This window comes from Dipodomys ordii, unplaced genomic scaffold (assembly GCF_000151885.1).
Source record: "Dipodomys ordii isolate 6190 unplaced genomic scaffold, Dord_2.0 Scaffold28, whole genome shotgun sequence".
Classification (NCBI taxonomy): domain Eukaryota; kingdom Metazoa; phylum Chordata; class Mammalia; order Rodentia; family Heteromyidae; genus Dipodomys; species Dipodomys ordii.
In genome coordinates, this window is record NW_012267244.1 from 9016664 (window position 1) to 9039411 (window position 22748).

Sequence of the window (22748 nt, forward strand, 5' to 3'; positions counted from 1 at the left end):
GCCCCATGACCGACAAAAAAAAAAAAAGACATATTTAGGAAGTGAACTACAGCCAAAATCCAAGAGGAAAGTTCATATGGGAAAAAAAAAGTCACTAGAGAAAAATGCCAACTCCAAACTTAGTTTATGCACAATTTTATTGAGAAAACAATCCATCATCAACATTCCTCATGTTGAGAGAACTATAGCACCTTGGAGAATGGAAAGAATGCACTCCTGGGTGGTAGCAGTCCAGTGCCTACCTATGCAGCCTTCACACAGTGGTATTAGCGGCCTTACGTAAGCAGGAACAGGCCTCTACTATAGTCTGGATCTTGATGTCTCTCAGAGGTCCAACTATTGAAAGCTTGGTTCTCCAAATGGTGCTATTGGGCAGTGGTGACATCCTTAAGAGTTGAGGCCTTTAAGTCCTTGAGTGCCTCAGGAGGGTTTTGAGACCTTAGCTCCCTCCTCACTCTATTTTTCACCTGGTCATGAGGTAGGCAATATTGCTCCACTATGACATGGACCAAAAATGCTTCTGCTGTGATGTGCTGCTGCCCTACAGGCCCAAAGCAACAGGGCCAACCAATCATGTCTCATCAACATCTGAAACCATGAATCAAAAAATATTTTTTCTTAGTTATTGTCTCAAGAATTTTTATGATGACATAAAGCTGACTCATAAACCTCCTTGGCTCTGCTCTTGGCCACTTGGCATTACTATACTATCTTTTATATTCCCTGGCTCCTAAATCCTCTCACATCAATATCTCCACTTCATTGGCTAGTCAATATTTTATATACCCCATTAGCAAGGGGGACTGGCACTATCAACCCCAACAATCTGTCTCTCTAACAGAGAGGTTCTCCTCTCTTCAGCTTTCCTCTTTTAAGTCATTGAAAGTCAAATGTTTCAGTGAAGAGAACTAAACGTGGGACCAATGCAAAGACCAAACCCTCTTTTCTAAGCATTTCTCCATCTGTCTAGTTCACATAATTACAGCTCATTATTTAAACATCTGACTAACTTTGGGATGTGTAGAAAGTTGTCAATAATCCTTTCCAAAACACAAGCCAATACTTTAAAAACACAAAATTTTCTTACAAGGAAATATAATGTGTCAAAATGGTAAAATGACTACCATTTTGAAGTCAAACTGGTAGTAACTCTAATTCGTAAAATGAATATATTTTAGAATTTACCTTCTACTATGAGCACTCTATGCAAAACCAACATAAACAAAGAAAACAAACAAATTGCCACTGAGGATTCTCACAATGCTGTAACAAGGAAATGTGGCCTAGTCACCAGAAAAGACAATTTGGTAATTCTGAAAAGAGTTAAACACTGAGTCACCACATGATGTGGCCTCATACTCCTAGGTATGTACCCAAAAGAATTGAAAGAATTTCTTCTCCCAGGAACTTGTACACAAATAGTTATTAACAACACAAGGTGGTAATAAGCCCAATAATCATCAACTGACCAATGGATAAATAATATATATGTAGTATATCCATGCAGTAGAAGCTAATTCGGCCATGGTACATGAACAAGCCTTGAAAATATTGTGTTAAATAAAAGAAGCTAGAAGCAATGTCTGTATAATTCTATGTATATGAAATTGCTAGAATGGATGAAATCTAAAGGAAGTGAATTAATGGTTGGCTAGGGGAATTGACAACTAGGAATAACTGCTAGTAGGTGTTGAGTGTCCTTTTTGTTGCTAGAAAGGTTCTCAAATTAATGATGATAGCTATGCAACCAGAACAAAATGACTGAATTATTTGCTCTAAAATGATGTTTTATGATATGTGAAGTATAACACAAAAAATAAAAAAATCAAATGTAATGGAACAATTTCTCCCCCAAAGCAGGCTATTTAGATTGCATCATAATTTTAAAACTTTCTGACCCAAAACTCCAAAGTTACAATTATGAGACAACAAATATTGTAAATGATTTACAACAAACATAAAATATACATCATCTATGCTCATGCAAAGAGCTCATTTAAAAAAAATAGAAACACATCAATAGAAAATATGAAGAAAGGATAGAAAGGGCGATTCGTAGAGGACACAGATGAATAATAATGAGAGGAAAACAGTCAGTCTTACCAAGGAAATGCTCATTACACAAGGTATCATTTTTAGCTATTGATATAAGAAAGACTTTTAAAAGAAGTTTCCATCTTTCTCCTGCCCTAGTGAAGAGGATTAAATTGGCACACACATTTCTGAAAAGCAATTGGGAATGATGCCAGGAGCAGGGAAGAAGATATGAGTAGTGCGCAATTTATCTGAAGAAATTCAGGCTGACAGAAAAATAGTCACATAAATAAATAAATAAATGCAAAATCCTCTTGGTTGCATTAAGAGAATGAGGTGGTTGCAATGGGGGCTCACATAAGGGAATGATCAGTGCAAAGAGAGGAAAGGATTCAGGAAAGATAATGCAGATGAGTAGAAACTCTGTCCTGAAGGACAAATTGGTATAAATCAGTCTGGAAGAAATTTTCATTTGTAATTGTGATGTTTGGAGCCTAGGACCCAAAAGGAGGTGGCATGAGAAGTTCCCAGAAGTCAGTATAGTTTAGGAGAAGCCCTCATTTGGACTAGCTCCCTGTACCCCAGAACTCACAGAGGGCCTAGTCTTTAAGATCAGTTAAGAGAAGGAACATTTTCTTTTCTTAAAATAACATAGCAGACTATGGTACAATTCTTTCTTTATTCCCATACTGTGTAAATTTTTCATATTGTTTAAATTTTTCAACAATAGAAGTAAAACAATAAAATAGCCAAAATCATTAAAGAACTCTGGAGTTCTCTCAGCAGATGAGATCTGTGTAGAAAAGATACTCTAGTAACCATGTGGAGGAGAGATAGAGATCAGGAAAAAAAGGTGGCAAAGTGGCTTAGCTATAAACCACTGTTGACATCCTGAGCTATGGCAACTGCCCCAGACATAGAGAGCAATGGAGATCAGTGATGCTGCATGGGTGGAATTCACATCAGTGATGCTGTACAGGTAGAGTCCATTGAATGTGAGTAGTGAGGATAGCAAGTGGAGGTAACATACTGCTGTCTTGAGTGACTGAGTTACTCAAGATAGGAGATCATCTAGATAGAAAGAAAGGGACAAGGAACCACTTGGATAAAAATAATGAGCTTGGTTTAAAACTTGTAAGGATCTAGTAACTCTGAGAACTCAATGGAAAGTTATATGTAGATAGCTCACTACAAAAAAGTACTTTTGTTGATAAGAAATGTATTCATTATCTTGCCCATGTAATTGTAACCCCTCTGTACAGTATTTTCACAATAAAAAATAAAAAAGAAGAAAAAAAAGTACATTTGTAAGTTTCTGCATATAATGGGAGGTAGTGTGTCTTTGTAGACTGCCAATGTCCAGATCTTTTGGGTTCTTTGCTTAGGTCAGAATAGGAAGAATCCTAGTAAATGTTGGCCTGGACCTTCTTCCCAACCTAGACTATTTTCCTCCTGCTGGGGCTCTGCCTGAATGCATTCCAGAAGACGGAACTGAAAGGGATGTCTTTTTTAGCCAAGAAGCCCTAAAGACCCACAACTAATTGGAACCAAGTTTTAAGATATATCCCTGTGTTTAAAACTAATAACCATGATGGTCACATATAGCTAAGAAAACAACAAAAAAATCAAGTTCTATACTCAAGTAGCAAACCATACATGAAATACTCCTAGACCTGAATATAATTTAAATGCTGGGGTGCCATCTCACCCCACCAAAACCAAACTGGGGTTTTAATAATCTATTATCTTATTATTGTTGTTATTATTAATAGTCCTATTGCCATGGTGTGTGTAGAATGATAGCTTAAATCTGTTGGCAATATGCTAGAATTGTATCCACAGACTATAGGCAAAACTTTAAATCAAGTTTCCTGGGCCAAGTCAAAGCTTCAGTGTGAAGAATGCTAGTTCCAGTAAGAATCTTTTTTTTCTGGACCACATCTAAAGAAGGAAATGTGCAACAGACACCCCAGAAAAGTATCCAAAAGATTTTATGAAAACAAACTATGCCAACAAGACTCTGCTCTGGTGCAAAAGCCAGTACCGCAGTGTGAATTTCAGTGTGACAGTGTGATTTTTCATGGAGCGTATGTAGGCTGGTGTGGAAGAGCCATTTCAGAAGGAAAAGAGAAGAGATCCAGAGAGGAAGTTCCAAGAAGCTGCTAATTCTGTGTAGTACCTGCAGGAAGATTTGTAGCTCAGAGAAAAACCATTTCATGTTAGTTATCAAGAGGACAGACATTTGTAAAAAGAGATCAGTATATCCATAACTGTTGAATACTTAAAATTTTTCTATTTAAAAATCTGCAAATTAGCCATTGCCAGTGGTTCACACCTGTTATCCTAACTACTCAGGGGGCTGAGATCTGAGAATCACCAACCAGGGAAGGAAAGTCTGTGAGATTCTTATCTTCAATTAATCAACACAAAAACTAAAAGTGGAGCTGTGGCTCAGGTGGTAGAGTGCTAGTCTTGAGCACAAAAGCTCAGGGACAGCACTCAGGCTCTGAGTTCAAGCTGTCCTCTGAGGGTGAAATGTTTAGGCAAACTAATCTAGTTAATGAATTGGGTTATAGTGACATAATGTCAAGCAAAAATGGCTGCTGAGACTTTCTCTGAATCAGATTCATTAACTTCTTGATTTTGTTGACACATGAACAAAATGAGCATGTATTTCAGAGATCCATTATTGTCCTTCCTGATTTAGGAAACAAAGATTTCAGAAGCATCTCAATGCAAAAGAAATCAACTATAAGAATTGTAAGTATAAAGCAAGCAGATTAAAAGGAGTTATCAAAGAGCCCAGTTGTAAGCCTCAAGTCAAACTAAAAACAAGCCTAACAAACCAAAATTCCAAGGCATCAAGAAAAAGGATCAATTCCTAACCAAATCTTCTAGTTCAAAAGAGAAAAAAAGAGTTTTCATAGTTCTGAACGAATTCACTGGTTTCTAAAGTCACTCTTCTGACATAATTATGTGTGTCCTGGTTTTCATCACTTGCCAAATAAAATCAGTAGATGACGATGTCCATGTGTATGACATGATGTTTGCATGATATTAAAAAAAAGACCTGTAACTTGCCATCCGTCTTTAAAGAAATACAGTGTTTGGTTCACCAAGATATTTGCTTTATAAAAGCTATTTATGTTGCTGGTATTATCTGCTCTTCTAGAATGAAAAAAACAGGCAGATATACATGATTTAATAATGGACTTCATTTTAGGCAAAAACACATGCTTAGAATTATGGGCTTCTTCAATTAGAAAGGAATGCAAATAGCCACGAAGACTGGGACTACAAATGACCCCCAGGGCTCTACCTTGCCAGCTTGATGCATTGCTCACCTTTGAAGACTTGACCTTCTTTCTCTAGCAAGTCATTCCATATTAGGCTTACCTCTGGAGCAAAACTCTCAGATAGAGAGCACCCACAGCAAAGGCACTGGGCAGGGTGCTTTGGTACATTATGCCAGTGAGCTGAGGACCTGTGCGGAAAGCAGCATTTGAGTGCATCTCAGAGCAATCCTTTGTAGGAAAGCAAGAAAAGAAACTGAAATGTTTTATAAGCCGTATGTTTTACTCTCAACCCTGACCTCACATTAGTCCACTTTCATCTTTGAACAGAATAAGAAAAAAAATGTAGCAGACTAAAGAGAAAAAGAGAGACAAGTACAACAGTTTGGAGCATTGGCAAAAGGGTCTGACATCTGACAGTCCTGCACTGGAATTCCAGCTCTTCAGCTTAACAATTTCATGTCTGAAGTGAGAGGAAAGAAAGGAGGAGATGAAAGATCTTCAGGTAAAAAAAAGTCTCAGCTGGGTGCCGGTGGCTCACGTCTGTAATCCTAGCTACTCTGGAGGCTGAGCTCTGAGGATCACAGTTCAAAGCCAGCCCAGGCAGAAAAGGCTCTGAGACTCTTCTCTCCAATAAACCACTCAGAAAACCAGAAGTGGCGTTGTGGCTCAAGTGGTAGAGTGCTAGCCTTGAACTTAAGAGCTGAGGGATGGCGCCCAGGCCCAGAGTTCAAGCCCCGTGACTGACCCAAAAAAAAAAAAAATCTCAAGGATTCAAATAGTCTACACTCACTAAGAGCAAATTTTTCTATTCTTTCTATAATCAATCTGGAAACATTTCCTGATTACTTAGTATATCCTTAGCGATGCACTTCGCTCAGAAAGAAAATTGTCCAATCTTCCTCTTCATCCTCAAGGAGCATAGAATCTCCCTCTGGAAACAGCAATCACACATGAACTATACAAAAATAACCTGAATTGCTAAGCATCCATATACAGTTCAAGACATATGTGTAGTATTTAGAGAGGGAGCTGAGGAGAGCTGACCTGTCCCAGGGATCCCAGGGGTACATGGTAAAGAGGTGAGTGGGTATATAGAAAAGGAGAGCTGGCCTCTGCCCAGAAAGGAAACATGCCATGGCCAAGTTTTTCCCTGAAATACATGGGAAACAGGCAAGACAAGAGAGCAAGAATTTGTGAACTAACAACAGCCTGTACTGAGGGAAGGATGGGCAAAGGCAGAGAGCACAAGAACCATTGGGAAGGAGGATGCACTGAATTCAGGAACTGAACAGAGGAAAGAGAAGGGTTAGGTTTCTAACCCCACTGAAGACCTATGAGTCCCTTTTCATCTCCATGTTATTCCACGGCAAGAAGTAAAATCACGCTCTTCTATTTCCTTAGGGATGCTATTGCCTTTTTCTATAACTGGACTACATGATGCACAGTTTAGAAAAAGTAGGCTCATCTGAGTTCATAGCTCACCTCAAGCAAGCCAACTAACCTTCCAGGCCTCAGTTTCCTTATCTGGTAGATTGGAGTGAGTCATATATTCAATAAATTTCTTAGTCAGGAAGCGCTTAAAATAGTGTATGTCATTTAGGAAGAATCCCTAAGTGTCTACTACTAGTAGTAGTTATTAATATTATTATTATCACTGCTATATCTATTACTTTTCATCTTTAGCTAGAATATGTCAACAGAAATAATTACCTTACAGATGACTATAATGGAGATACTAAGAATAAGGCCATCTTAGCAGTTCTTCCCAAACTACTGCCAATAGTGATAACCCCAAAGCAAGACCCAGGCAATCAAGTGTCACATGGGAAGATTTGTGCCCACACCTAGCTTGGTGAATGGCCTCCATCCACTCTTTGCCGTCCTGCTCCTCCTCACAGCGCAGTTCCAGTGGTTTCTGACCTTCGTGTCCAAAAAGGACAGTAAAATAATACTGGAAAGAAAAACAAACATTAAAAAGTTTAGTTTTATTTTCCTGTGCAAAAGCATAGTAACACAGTAGTTACCACCAACAAGTATATGTGACAAAATCCAACAACATTATATATGGTGTATTTCCAAATGTGATGTCACTCCTCTCCAGTTAGCATAGAAATGGCATGTGGAAGATAGCATAGACTGCATCGTAACATCCCTCAGTAACACTCAACCCACAATGCTACTGTACTGCATATTTTTATACAAGTACAAAAAGAACACTGTACAAATCTATCTCTGAAGATATATTAAAGTTAACATGAAAAAATAACTGCAGACATTTTCTGAGGAGGAAGAGTATGTTAAGATTACAGGGATCAGGGCTGGGAAGGTGGCTCAGTGGTAGAGCGCTTGCCTTGCATGCATGAGGCCCTGGGTTCGATTCCTCAGCACCACATAAGCAAAAAGCAAAAAAAAAAAAAGATCCAAGTATGCACATTTGCATCAGCCAATTATCCTTTCTGTTCTCCTCTATATCTATTCCCCATTCAGACAAGCAATATGCCTAGTGTTACATCCAATTGTTACCATTGCTTTTTCTTCCATCTTAGCACCAATTGCCTCTATCCTTGTTTTCCTAGACAGATTATCCTTGACATAGGAAGGAAACCTAATCCCTATCCTGGGGGCTAAGAGATTGGCACAATTTCTTTTTGATAGAGTTGTGATCTAAGTTGTTGAACAAAAGGAATTGGGTTAAACTAAAAAAAAAGCATACCATCATTTATCAGAAATAAAATAAATTATCAAGGATATAATGACTTTTCTTTTTTCCCCCAAACATTGGTATCTTTATTACTGAGGTATATGATTCACATGTATTTTTTAGAATGATTTGAAAATAGCAGATAAAACTTCTGTCATAGGTATTTCACAGGAACATTATGATAGGTTAAACAAATCTCCAAAGATTATTGGAAATAATGTGTATGCATAGAAGATGTTAGTAATCCTGAAATGCTTGTGGGATTAAGTACTAACCTATCAAGAAATATTTAATTCTTTCTCTTATGTTAGTGAATTATATGTGCTTCAGCCTTAATTCTTTTTTTTATTGTGAACATACTGTACAGAGGGGTTACAATTACATGGTCAAGATAATGAATACATTTCTTATCAAGCATTGCAGCCTCCTCCTTTGTTTACCCTTCACATCCCTTCCCAGCCTCCCCCCCCCCAACAAAGTTGTAAAGTTCGTTTTTGACATGACAACTTGTACTTCTCATTATTGCAACAGGTCCACCTGTATCCTTAAACAACTTGTTTTTCCCCTTCTCCTCCACAAATTATACTGACATCAAATATAGTGAAAGCAGGGGTTATACCGTGGGGGAGGGACATACACAGCAACAAAGAGATAATCTTATAAATGCATTAGAAACAAATGAATGAAAGAAAAAAAGCATTTAAATACATATCTAAGGGTTCATTTTCCTAACATCACATTATCTGACCTTTTCTGCTTGACTCATACATATACTAGATATTGCAAATAAGGGAAACTATGGGACCTATGTTTCTCTGGGCCTGGCTTACTTCACTTAATATAATTTTTTCCAAGTCTTTCCATTTCCTAACCAATGGGGCAATGTCATTCTTTCTGATGGAGGCATAGAATTCCATTGTGTATATATACCACATTTTCTTGATCCATTCATCTACTGAGGGGCATCTGGGTTCCAGATCTTAGCTATGGTAAATAATGCTGCAATAAACATAGTTGTGCTGGTAGCTTTAGTGTGGTCTTGTTTGTGAACATTTGGGTAAATGCCCAAAAGTGGGATTGCTGGGTCATAGGGGAGTTCTATGTGAAGTCTTTTGAGGAACCTCCATACTGCTTTCCAAAGTGATTGAACAAGTTTACACTCCCACCATAATGACTTTTCTTATATGAAGGGTACTCATAAGTACCCTAGAGTCAACCCAAATATCCATTAGTAGGTGAGTAGATTTGTTTTAAATTCTGGTATATTCTTACAAAGGAACACTATTCAAAAGTAAAAAAGGAACAAACTTGATAAACCTAGAATCTTGGATCTCTCAAAAGGATCTGGTTGAGTAGAGAAGCCAGCTGAAAGGCTTACATCCTCTCTAATTCCTTGTGAGTGATCTTGAACTAGTGTCGTCAAATAGATCCATTGTTTTCAGAGAGCATGACTGTCAGAAGAGACTGGACAGTTCCGCATGATCACTGCAGGGCCTGTACAAATCTAAATAGAGATTTAAGCACATACCGTCATGCCAAAAAGTTAATTTTTTATATTTTATATAAATATTTTTTAAATTAAACATAGTTGTCATCAGGATTCCAGAACACGAAATAAAATCATATAACCAGAGCTCACAGACCCTCAAACTTTGTGATCCACAAAGTCACCCTGTGCTCTAAAAGGATTGGCATGAAATAGAGAACTTTACAACAATAAGCAGATTCCATGGATCATAGTTGCAAAACAGAATCTGCTTTAAAAAAATCATCTTGCAAAAAGCTACGTGAAGATGTGGAGAATTCTCGTGTATAATACATAGAAGTGCATGTGTCTGGTTTTGAGTCTGCTTTGGATTAGACAAAGTGATAAGTGTCTGAGTCAAAGACGCATCACCCTGACAACCTTTGTGAGCCACAATATACCCAGTAAATCATGATGATTCAGTACAATCTCAGAGGGCTTTGTGGTACAATTGAACAGATGGAACATCTAGAGATTTACTCTAGCCTACACAGCTTTAAAATGCTTTAGAAACAAGCCGATATATCCAGACAAAGTAACAGTACTTCCAGATAAGCAATCCCCATGCTAGAAACATAGGTAAGAAGCAGAACCATAGCAGAAAGAGTAACACAGTAGGACCCAAGTAGCTGAGGATATGCTGTTGTAATACAATATAGGGATTTTGGAAGCTAACCTAAAGCCCAGGCCTAAAATAAGGTCACATGAAAGGTTACCAACTTGGTATAATAGAGACTATAAAAACTCTGCTCCCAGTTTATAATATGCTGGGATAATTTCCTAAGTCAGAAGTATAATTTGAAAAAAACAAACATTTTTATATAGTGGAATGGTCACTGTACCTCTGATTAAGAAAAGTTGTCCTAACTGCAATTTGAAATCCAAAACATGCAGATAAAAAATATAAAATTTAATTACAGGAAAGCAGACTGAATAAGAAAAACGCCTCAAGCAATGCATTAAGACATGCAACAAAGTACAAATACATGTATAGTTTACATCATGGGATCATACCACTCACATGTTATTATGTGGTTTTCCTCTTTACACTATTCATATTGTAAGTTATATGAATATATTTCTCAACATTTATAACTTTCAAAATTGTGTTACTTTTTGTAGTGCATATTTGAAATAACATTAAGCTCATAGAAAAGCTATATGAACCACAATATAGTTAAAAATTGAGTTACTACTGGGCACTTGATAGTTCATGCCTCTAATCCTAGCTCCTCTGGAAGCTAGGATTAGCTTCCAGAGATCTGAGAATCATTGTTTGAAGCCAGTCCAGGAAGGAAACTCTGTGAGACTATTATCTCCAAATAACCAGCAAAAAAAATCCAGAGGTGGAGCTGTGGTTCAAATGGAAGAATACTAGCCTTTAGCAAAAAAGCTAAGGGATAATTAATAATCAGGCCCTGAGTTCAAGCCCCAGCATCGGCACATGCGCACACACACACACACACACACACACACACACACACACACAAACATACACACACACATATTACCTTAAAAATAGCTTAAAAGACATATTCTTTTTTTTGGGGGGGGGTCCGGTCGTGGGGCCAGAACTCTGGCCCTGGGCGCTGTCCCTCAGCTCTTCAGCTCAAGGCTAGTGCTCTACCACTTGAGCCACACTTCCGGCTTTTTTCTTCTTTTTGCTTATGTGGTGCTGGGGAATCGAATCCAGGGCCTCATGCATGCAAGGCAAGCGCTCTACCACTGAGCCACCTTCCCAGCCCAAAAGAAATATTCTTAAAATATAAAAAGAGAATATTATATGCCTAATGATAAAAAGATACAAGCAGACACTAACCAAAAGACAAAAAGTAAGACTATATCAAATATACAATTTATAATGAAGAAAGTCATCTAAGTAGAAGACTCAATTCACCAGAAAGTAAAGCAATCCTAAATAATTTATATACCTAATAAGACATATCAAATACACTGGGCAAAAAACAAAAAGTGCATCATTATATTGGATTGTCACAAGTCCAATTGCTTATGCCTTGTCCCTCAAGACTTCCAGACCAGAACCAGTGCTTTGATTAGTGTAGAATGTCAAAGCCTGGGAAAGGCTAGGTGCACAGTGCTGCCTTTACAAAGTGGCACTCCCTTCAAGGCCAAAGAAAGGAGAGCATCTGCGTTCAGAAACTGGCCCTACCTAGGTAAGCCATCTTGTGCTGATCTTAGAGCTTGTTGAAAAGACAGCTTCAAAGGCAGCCTGGGAGGGTCAGGAGCCACACAGAAGGAGGTTAAAGGAGTCCTTTTCAAGGCTAAGGGCAAGGAAGAAGGATCATAGGAGATGGAGCAATAGATGTTATTCCTGCCAACTGAGAAGCTCCTGAAAGCCCAAAAGAGAATCCCTGAAGATTAGGCTTTAACTCCAGCCACACACCGTGGAAACTCATGTTGTTGGGTCCAACTTGGAAAAGTAAGAGCAGCCCAGGAAGTTGGGACAGGAGCCAGGGACAAAGCAGTTGCCAAAGCCTGTCTTTCCCTGTAGCCCCAGCCAGGCACAGAGGAGAATTCACTGTAAACTAGTTTATCTGAGGCTGCAATGTTAATTACCAACTGAGACTGTCTGGGAGGGAAAATGACTGCAGAATTTGTGATATCAGAGCTATCTGAAAATACTGGGCCTGCAGATGGATGGGGCTGATAAGGAGGGAGAAGTTGAGGTCTCTGCTTAGTTAACTGGGCAATACAGATGCATTTGACAGAGAAAACTAAGAGAAGGATTGGCTGTGAGGGCAGGAGGTGGCTGGGGGTAAACTGCATTTGGGACACAACTGAAATGCTGTATAATAAGGAGACATGCGGGTTGGTACTTGGGAAAGAATTAGACTGGAGGAGTAGATCTGAGATCAAGTGAAAATATCCAGGAAGGAACAAGAAAAGAATCTCACTGTCGGTAGATCAATGTTGAATTTAAAGACATGAACTTGGTGATCTCTCTGTGCAACTCTTCCTTCCACTTTACAATGACCCAGGACCCTGTATTATCTTTCCCAAGTTCCAGAGGGAGGGCAGGTCAGAGGTCACAGAATGCCATCAAGGCTCGGCTGCTATTTTCAACACCCAAGAGGACCTAAAAAGCCTCAAGTCTGAGACAGATTCAGGGGACACCAATTTCATGGTGAGGCTTAAGCCTTTCTGACGAATGACTGAAAATACATAATTTTCAGGCACACACAGAGACAGTGCTAGGATTTTGTTTTGTTGGGCTTTTTTTCTGTGGTTTGGGTGAATTTATTAAATGACTCTGGGAAACATACATTTTACTTCTCATCACTTTTCCCATCATTGCTTTGCCTGAGACACAGCTTAACCTTTGGATGTACACTGCTAATATAATTGCCTTGCTGTCGCTTAATGGTGGCTTTTAATTGGGTTCCCAGGCAGTGGATGTTGGGGACGTGCCCGTGCAGTGCTCATAGATCAGGGCAGTTCATTGACTTCTTCCACAGCCTGGCTGCAGACAGGGATAGAAGCCAGCAGTTACCAAAATGTCACCCTTAAAGATAGCTCTTTAAGCCATTGATTTGTTAGTTTATTGAGTTCCTGTTCTCTCAAACGCAGATGGAGTTTTATGAAATACAATGCTAAATTCAATGCTTCCCCTTCTCAGTAGGCTTTTCAGAAGGTTATTTCCCCCCTAGTTTATGGCATTTAGTTCTCTACCCAGATTAGGAATTTAGGAAGTAACAGCTGTTATGCATGGGATTTAGTAAGGGGCTGTCTGTGGGTTAGGGTGGCAGGTTATCTTCTGGCATTTTACTCTTGCTGGGGCTATGGTAATTCTTCCATCATTGGATTAAAAGAGAGGACCACTATGAAATATGCTCCCATTTATGTTGCCTAATCTATAGCTGGTCTTTCTCCTTGTGTTCCATCTATTAACATAGCCCAGATTAGATCATCTCATCTACCTAATGGCTAATGACTTTTCCTTCTTGTGGAGGCTGGGTGACCTGTAGGTAGGTAGCTCAATGAGTTGAGCAAACAAGTATGTTTTCAACAAAGATTTAGATGTTCAAGAATGGTAGAGAAGACAGAAGGATGCAGAGACCCACCCAGTACAGCTTCTGTCCCACTCTGGCCTAAAATCCTGGAAAAGAGTATGTTAAAAATGTTGATAACATGGGTGGCATGTGCCTATAATGCCAGTATTCAAGAAGCGGAAACAGGAGATTCATGAGCTTAAGAATTGCCTGGGTTATATAGTGAGTCTTTCTCAAAAAAGTGGAAGGAAGTGATGACAAAACCCCTTCTGGGACTCTAGAGTATTCTTTGCACAGCCCTTGTCACAACTGTATCTTTGACAACATGAGTAGGACCCTTTAGGGTGATTGCATCATGTAAATCAGGCATTTGTTCAAGAGTAGTCTTTTTTAAAGAAGTCTGCATGGAGCTGTCCAGAGCCTCCCCTTGCTCCTCTGAGGCGGGGCTGTTCCCTAGCATCCTGAGGAGGACTGAGGAAGAAATGTATTCTCAACCTTTCAGGCTGTCACAGCCCAGTATAAGCCAGATACAAATCAACCAGGAAGCAAAATGAACCTGAAACAAGGATCACAGTTACAGCAGCCACACACCGCCACAAAAAATGCCACCAGAATGCCAAAGTCAGAGCAACATGATGCCATATCCCAGTCTGCACCAGGGAGGACCCTCCCCACCACACACACCCCCATAGGCCTCTTTCTGTGAATATAACACCTTAGTGTTACATCGTGTGCTTAGTGAAGCACAGAGGAAGGAGTTAATTACCCAAAGATATCTTTTACATTCTGTAGTTGATTAGTCCACACAGGTCTTTTTCCTCCACTTATTCAATGGGAGGGAAGATCAATTTTAAGAAACACTTGCAACACCTCCCAGCTCAAGCAATATGGCCAGTTTCTCTTCCTAAATGATAAATCTGAGCTGCCATGTCTGCTTACAAACTGTCACTGATATTTTCAAATTCTAGAAGCAACCCTTATAGAGATCGTATTGGCTTTTCACCATCAGCCCCCTTCCCTACTTTCACATTATTTCCACCTCTTTCTTGGAATGCACAGTGTGTAGCCACCTCACACTGCTCCTCGAAAGGCAAGCTTTCCTCAGCCTCAGGCTGTCACTGAGCAGTCTGTGGAGCCTTTGTCTTGAGTGTTTGTGTGTGTGTGTGTGTGTGTGTGTGTGTGTGTGTGTGTGTGTGTGTGTGCGAGCACTCATCTGTGCCTGTCCTGGAGCTTGAAATCAGAGTTTGGATGCTGTCCACAAACTTTTTTGCTCAAGACTAATGCTCTACCACTTGGGCCACACCTCCACTTGCAGTTTTTTATGTGCTTTATTGAAGATAGGAGTCTCACAGACTTTCCTGCCACGGCTAGCTTCAAACCACAATCCTCAGGTCTCAGTCTCCTGAGTAGCTAAGCTTATAGTCATGAGCCACCAGTGCCTGGCTTGCATGTGAATCCTGATGACTCTAAGTGATAGCTCAGGTAATGAGATCAGAATTATGAGAGTATTCTGAGCCCAAGTTTCCTCCTAGGCAAAAATGAGGACAACCGTACATAGTCATGGGCCGTGTAATGTTTTGGTCAAAGATGGACTGCATGTAAGTTGGTGGTCCCACAAAATTCCTACTGCTTAGCATTTTTTACAGGACATTTTCTCTTTAGTATATGAATAGTTACCATTGTGTTTTGACTGCCTACAGTATTCGGTGCACTAATCAGCCATACAGATTGACATCTAGGAATAGACTACCATATAGTCTACGTGTACAGAAAGCTTCCCTTCTAAGGTTGTGTAAGTATACATCATGATGTTTGCACAACAATGGAATTACCTCTGGATGTGCTTTCTACAACATACCCCTGCTATTACACAGTGCCTGGTGTTGTACTTTACAGGTCAAACTAACTGAAACCTCAGACACAACACCCAGTAAGCACTTCGAAAACATGTAATTCTCCTCCCTATTAATGTTTTCTGTCTTGATATACTTCACTCCTTCCTTATCACCAGTCCCTCTATGCTCATGCTAAATTTTCTTGTTTTGTATTACTGAAATGTCAATTCATCTAAGAAAATCCTTCCCTGATGTCTCCTGGCAAAAACGAAGAGTCCTTCCCTCCTCTGGTGTTTAATAGCTCTATGCACTTTCACTGATAGCATCTTAGAGTTACCCATTTGTGCTTTGTCTTCTCTTGTTTTATTGGATCCCTAATGCTAGCACAGAAGGCCCCTAAATTAGTGAGTAAATATTTATTAGTAAACTATGAGGTATAATTGACCTGAGAAGTGGGAGTCAAATATCCATCATTACAGCTATATCCAGTTAATTATCAAAAATTTTGATTTTTTTTGTTTCTTTTGTATGTTCTTCCCATGGTATAACCCCTGTTTTCACTGTATTTGATTGCGGCACCCTACATCTTGTACGTACATTTTTCTAATTTGGGGAGGCGAAGGGAAATAACAAAATGCTGAAATGAGGATACAGGTTGACCCATTGTAACAATAAGATGTACAAGACACTATGTTGAAAATGAACTTTACAACTTTGTGGGAGAGGGAGGAGTTGGGAAGATAAGGAAGGAAGAGATGGTAGGGGAAAAGCAAAGGAGGGGGTAACAGCACTCAATAGGAAATGTACTCATTACCTTACTCATGTAACTGTAACCCCTCTGCACAATATCTTTACAATAAAAATATATATGAAATTTTTTTAAGAATTTGAACATAATTTTTTAAAGATTATAGAGAAACTGTTTTAAGGGGAAAAGTACAATGTATCTTCTTATCATAAACCAGGAGAACCTAGAATATAACATCACCTCACAATCCCTAGTTAAGCAACATGTTGTTGGCTGTAGGTCAACAATTCCTGATTTACCTTTGGGCTGCTTGTGTATCATAGCACTGGTCACTATAGTGAAGACACAGAAGCAACCTATTTTTCCAACACAAGATGAATGTGTTATATACATATAACGGAATGCTAATCAACCTTGAAAAAGAAGGGAATCCTGTCATGTGGATAAGGTAAAATAAACCAGACACAGGAAGAAAATTAACACATCATTTCAGAGATATGTAGAATCTGAAAAAGCTGGAACTCACAAAATCAGAGTAGAATGACAGTCCCAGCACTGGAGGAAGGGACTTGATGGAGAAAGGTGAATGCTGATCCACCTAGTTGATGATTAGCACCTAAGTGCTAATCAGCTAGTTAGGAGAAAAAGCCTTTGTGATGTGTTGCAGCAAATGGAAAGTACAATAAAAAAATAGTTTTCCACATTCCAGAATGCTAGAAGAGTAGATTTTAATTGTTTTCACCACATAAACATAAGTATGTGAAACCAGGTGCCAGTGGTTTATGCCTGTAATCCTAGTCAGGAGGCTGAGATCTAAGGATCCCAGTTCAAAGCCAGCCCAGGCAGAAATGTCTGTGAGAATCTTATCTTCAATTAAACCACCAAAAGAAATGGAGCTATGGTTCAACTGGTAGAGTGCTAGGCTTTAGCAAAAAAACTCAGGAACAGTGCCAGTTTCTAAGTTCAAACTCCAAGACTGGTGCAAAACAACAACAAAAAGTATGTGAGGTGAGTGGTGGATTTATTAATCAGCTGGATTTAATAATTCTACATTGTAAATATATATCAAAAGATAACCCTATAAATACATACAATCATCATTTACTAATGAAAAGTAAATAGTTTAAAAGCCTTACATGTTACCTACAAGAATCTCTTTTTAAAAAAAGATATAATGGACAGATCTAGGACATGAAAATTTCCAGATCTTCTCGGCGAGTTCTGTTGTAACTTCAATGTGAATGTTCATTTTCATTTTTCTGGCTTTGTCATAATGTGTTTGCTGCTGTTTATGCTATGTGTCACTGCAAAGAGAACAAATGTAATCCAATATGAGAACACAGCCCACCAAAACTCTCATCCTTAGCTTCTGCAAGTTAGAAAAAATCATAGCTAGTAGTGCAGATTGTGGAGGATGGTGCTACCAGGCATCCTCTGTTTCTTGCATTTCTGTGTAGCTTGAATCATGCACAGCAACCATGCACACCCATATAACCAACAAAAATACATTCTTTCCACTCGATAGTATTTGAGTTATTTTCCAAATATACACAGCTTTTCAATCATGTTGAAGACACTTACTCCATTTGCAAAACCTCATCTAAGTCCAGCTAATACTGTTTATCCTTAGAAAGAAATGCTATTAGTCAAAACAGTGATTTTCAGTTAAGTGAGGCAGCTTTCCCCTAGCAATCTTAGATACTTGAAAGACAGTGATATGGAGGACTACAGCTTGAAATCATACTAAGCAAAAAGTTCAGGAGACCTATCTCAAGAATACCTGAGCATGTTGACCCATCATCCCAGCTACGTGGGAAGAGTAAGTAGGAGGATCATGGTCTAAGCCAGCCTGGGAATAAACAAGGGACCTTATCCTAGAAATAACTAAAACAAAAAATTACTGAGATGTGGCTCAAGTGGCAGAGTACCTACATATTAAGAGCAAGGTCCTTAGTTCAAACCCCATGCCATCAGAAAGAAAAAGATAGTAACGTTCCCATTAAGACTAAAATCTACTCTATGTTTGTTTCTTAGAAATATACAGTAGGAAAAATTGTTAACACATCCTTCTCCATACAATTACAATATTCCCTCATATCCAGAGTGTTGCTATCTGGAATTTCTAATTACTCACAGCAATCTGAAAATATTAATTTGAAAATTCTGGAAACAAATGATTCAGCTGTTTTAACTGCCTGCTATCCTGAGTATCATGATGAAATTTTACATTGTCTCATCTTGTCCTGCCTGGGACATGAGTCATGCCTTTACGTGTGTATCCATGCTGCCTGTACAACCCACCTAGTAGTTACTCAGTAGCTAGCTACATTGTCAGAGCAACTGTTGCAGTACCACAGATTTTTGTAACTCTTTTTACTTAAAAGTATTTCTAAAGCATGTCCTGGCAAAAGTCCAGGACAAGGGTGTTCCTGAGGTCATCCCATGGCTCTGAAGCATGGTGAAGCTCTCTATCTCACCTAGACCTTGCATCCAGACTTCCTGTTCTACAAGAATGGGTACAATATTATTCAGTGATCTTGCCCAACAGCTCCATGACTTGCGATGATCATACACCCAGTCAAAGAGCAGACAAAGATTTTCAAGATGTGGAGATGGACATAAATCATGGACAGTAAGTCTGCAGTCTAGCTCTGAAAACACTAAAACAGTGTACATAGTCAACTTATTCCCGCTATGAATTATTGCCTCCTATTATTTCTCATCTTCCCTTCTTCTTTCTATTACTGCTTGTGAAATGGAAATAAAATCTATTTTAAATATTTGCTATATTGCTTAAGCTGCTTTTTTATGTTACTTTTACTAATGTTGACTCTGATGAGTCAACATTATGTATGGAGAAGGATGTGTTAACAATTTTTCCATCTCAAAATTCATCCAAACTGACAACTAAGCTATCTTGAATATTCATGAGGTTTCAAATGTTTTCCCAATACTTCAGGCCCTTCATGTTATCTCATTCCTGGGCCCTAGATGCACAGACGTGATGCACTAGATGCACTTTAAATCTGACTTGCTGTGAGAGAGCTAAGACAAGAAAGACCAAAAGTAACTAACACACCTTAACAGGGACAAACACTTCATGTATCTTGATATACATTCCTCCTGTTGCTTTCTTACTTTTTCATGCTTCCTAATATTAAGTGCTACTTTGTAAGCAGTTTCTCTGTCTATTATATGCAGTCATGATTGTGATCTCTATTAAGACCCTAAAAAAAGAAATATTTTAAGAGAATTTTACTCTTGACCTAGTTGCACTGATCTATGGAAAGTAAACATTTCACTCCGTGTCTGATGACAGCTCTACAAACTGGAACCATCCCATTTCTCTACCATAACTCTATCACATAGGCACTTTCAACTCCAAAGAAAATTTGGGGTATATCAGAAGAGACTAGGTTTTCCTCATGGTTGATAGATGTCATCATTTAATAACATTGTTGGAAATCAAAGAAAGCTTGGACAAATGGGATTGCATAAAGTTGCAGAGCTTCTGCAGGGCAAATGACATAGCTAGCAAGATCAATAGAAAGCCCACAGATTGGGAGAAGATCTTTACTAGCCATACAACGGACAAGGGTCTCATATCTAAAATATACTTGGAACTCAAAAAATTAAACCCCCCAACAACAAATCCCCAAAGAAACAACTGCCCAATAAATAAGTGGGCGAAAGACTTAAAGAGAAACTTCTCTGAAGAAGAAAGAAGGATGGCCAATAGACACATGAAGAAATGTTCAACATCCCTAGCCATAAAAGAAATGCAAATCAAAACAACATTGAGATATCACCTCACCCCAGAAAGAACGGCAAAAATCAAGAACTCTAATAACAACAGATGCTGGAGGGGATGTGGACAGAAAGGAACCTTACTTCATTGTTGGTGGGAATGTAAACTTGTCCAACCACTTTGGAAAGCAGTATGGAGGTTCCTCAAAAGACTTCACATAGAACTCCCCTATGACCCAGCAATCCCACTTTTGGGCATTTACCCAAATGATCACAAACAAGACCACACTAAAGCTACCAGCACAACTATGTTTATTGCAGCATTATTTACCATAGCTAAGATCTGGAACCAACCCAGATGCCCCTCAGTAGATGAATGGATCAAGAAAATGTGGTATATATACACAATGGAATTCTATGCCTCCATCAGAAAGAATGACATTGCCCCATTTGTTAGGAAATGGAAAGACTTGGAAAAAATTATATTAAGTGAAGTAAGCCAGGCCCAAAGAAACATAGGTCCTATGGTTTCCCTTATTTGCAATAACTAGTATATGTCTGAAACCAGCAGAAAAGGTCAGATAAGATGATGTTAGGAGAAATGAACCCCAAGATAAGGACACAAGTGATTTTTTTTCTTTCTTGATATTGTTTCTAACGTATTTATAAGGTGATTTTTTTTTGTTGCTTTGTATGTCCCTCCCCATGGTATAACCCCTGTTTTCACTGTACTTGATGTTGGTATAATTTGTGGAGAGGAAGGGAAAAAACAAATCATTTAAATAGGGATACAGGTGGACCCATTGCAACAATGAGATGCATAAGATGCCGAAAAACGAACTTTACAACTTTGGTGGGGTGGGGGGAAGGCAGGCAAGTCCATGAGACTCTTATCTCCAATAAACCACTGAAAACTGGAAGTGGCACGGTGTCTCAAGTGGTAGAGCACTCGCCTTGAGCTGAAGAGCACAGGGACAGCACCCAGGCCCAGAGTTCAAGCCCCATGACCAACAACAAAAAAAAACAAAAATAAACTAATAATTTACCCAATCTGAGGTACTTAGCTACAGTAACAGAAAATAGTCTCAGATATGCCTCCTCGAGGTCTTCTTAGATACCTCTAAGCTACTGAAGGATTCCCCTTTCCTATTGGTTCAGTTTCTTAGCACCTCAATTCAAAGGCTTTCCATGAATAATAGCTCAATATAAGCCAGCTTCACACACCCACACAGCATCTGAGCAGGTGGTGGCACTCAGCAGCAAGTGCCTAAGACCAAGCACACTAGACATCAGGACTCTTGTTTGCCTTGGGGAACACAGTATGAATTCTGGCATATCCTTCATTGTGTTTAGCTTTGTTCTTGGGCCAAAGGGAGACAAGGCTACCTTTCCTCCTGATGTGAAAGGTGAAGTTGAAGATACCATGTGTAGGAAGTGCATCTCATCATCATTGTGTGATGTAGCTGCCTGGGGACACAGGGAGTTGTCACCACCCTGCTTCCGGGACACTGGAATTCTTCCAATGCCATACATAAGAATGGCAGTGTTCCTTCCCCCTTCTCCTTGCTTCTCACAGATTAAAAAGCTAATCACCGAGGGAAAAGTAGAAAGGGATGTATTCCAATTATGAATTGGCACACAGAGTTCTTAGTAATTAAGGAGAGGCCATAGTGTTTCTGTGGTGCTGGTTATTTGTTGGTTGTTTTGTTTTGTAGGACTTGGGAAGGAGGTGGCTCTCTGATAGTCACAATGAAGTTTGTTTTAAATTTTTGCAGTTTTAGTGAATAGTTTGCATTTTGACATGCAAGAATTTGCTGAATGATTTCTCCCAACAGAATATGAATATTAAAAATGAACCATGAATAAAGTAAAGCATTGGTATGCATAAAACCCATACCACTCTTCAATATCATGTTCTACAAATGGCCTTAGACATTTTCTATTAAACATATTTCAGTGGACAAGAATTTAGCTCAGAATCTAGCACAAAAGTTTGTCTCCTATTGTGTAGTTTTCTGCCACAACAGGAAGAATACATTCGGTCAGATCAAGTTGTGCTCACTGGGAAGGAAAAGGACAATAGAGGTCAAAGGACCTGTCATTTTAGGAATAGCTAAACAAACTTGATCTATTTGGTTGCTCTTGCAATCTTTGGCAGGCTATCCTATGAATTATGGAACAGAGAAGCTTACATTGACCAAAGGATCTGAGCTCTCATAAATCACCAATCAAGTATCATATCTAATGCTTTAAGCAATCATCCTTAACTTGCAGGGGAAGGCAAAGGTTCTTTTCAACAGATTGTTAAATTCTTATACATGTTTTTATCTTTCTCTTCTATTACCATTGCACATATGGATAAATGTTGTTGAGCAAATAACATTTGCTTTGTATGATTGGCCAACTTCAGCTACCTCCAAGCCCAACATGTTGATTTACTTAGAGACATCTAACTCTCTTCTGCTACAGAGGCACCGACTTGAGCAGACTTAGGAATTCAGCTACCATTGTGAGTTTTTTCTTACAATAAGATGAATGAACTGAATCACTAGTCCAATGTCATCCTGCACCCTCCTGAACTAATCTTGAACTTCTAACTTCACTGGTTCTAAAGAAGAAAACCTCTAAAACTTTTTCCCACATTCTTTTCTTTTCTTTCTTCTTCTTTTTATTTTTATTTTTTTGCAAGGACTCAGGTCCTTGCACTTGCCAGGTAAGTACTCTTCCACTAAGCTAAATCCCCAATCCCCACATTCCTTTCTTATTCTAACTTTCTGTTTTCTTCACTTGGCAACCATATTTTCATTTGTGCAAAGAAACAAGTACCATAGAAATGTGTTCTATGACGCCCT

At 38.9% G+C, this 22748-nt stretch overlaps 1 protein-coding gene across 1 annotated transcript in view; it reads right to left on the reverse strand.

Annotated features, from left to right (window-relative positions):
* Positions 1-22748, reverse strand: part of Rasgrf2 (Ras protein-specific guanine nucleotide-releasing factor 2) — a 212939-nt gene that overhangs the window by 131343 nt on the left and 58848 nt on the right. Inside the window, exon 2 of the mRNA XM_013015812.1 lies at positions 7175-7281. Coding sequence (XP_012871266.1) covers positions 7175-7281 — 107 coding nt within the window. The remainder of the gene's footprint in view (positions 1-7174; positions 7282-22748) is intronic.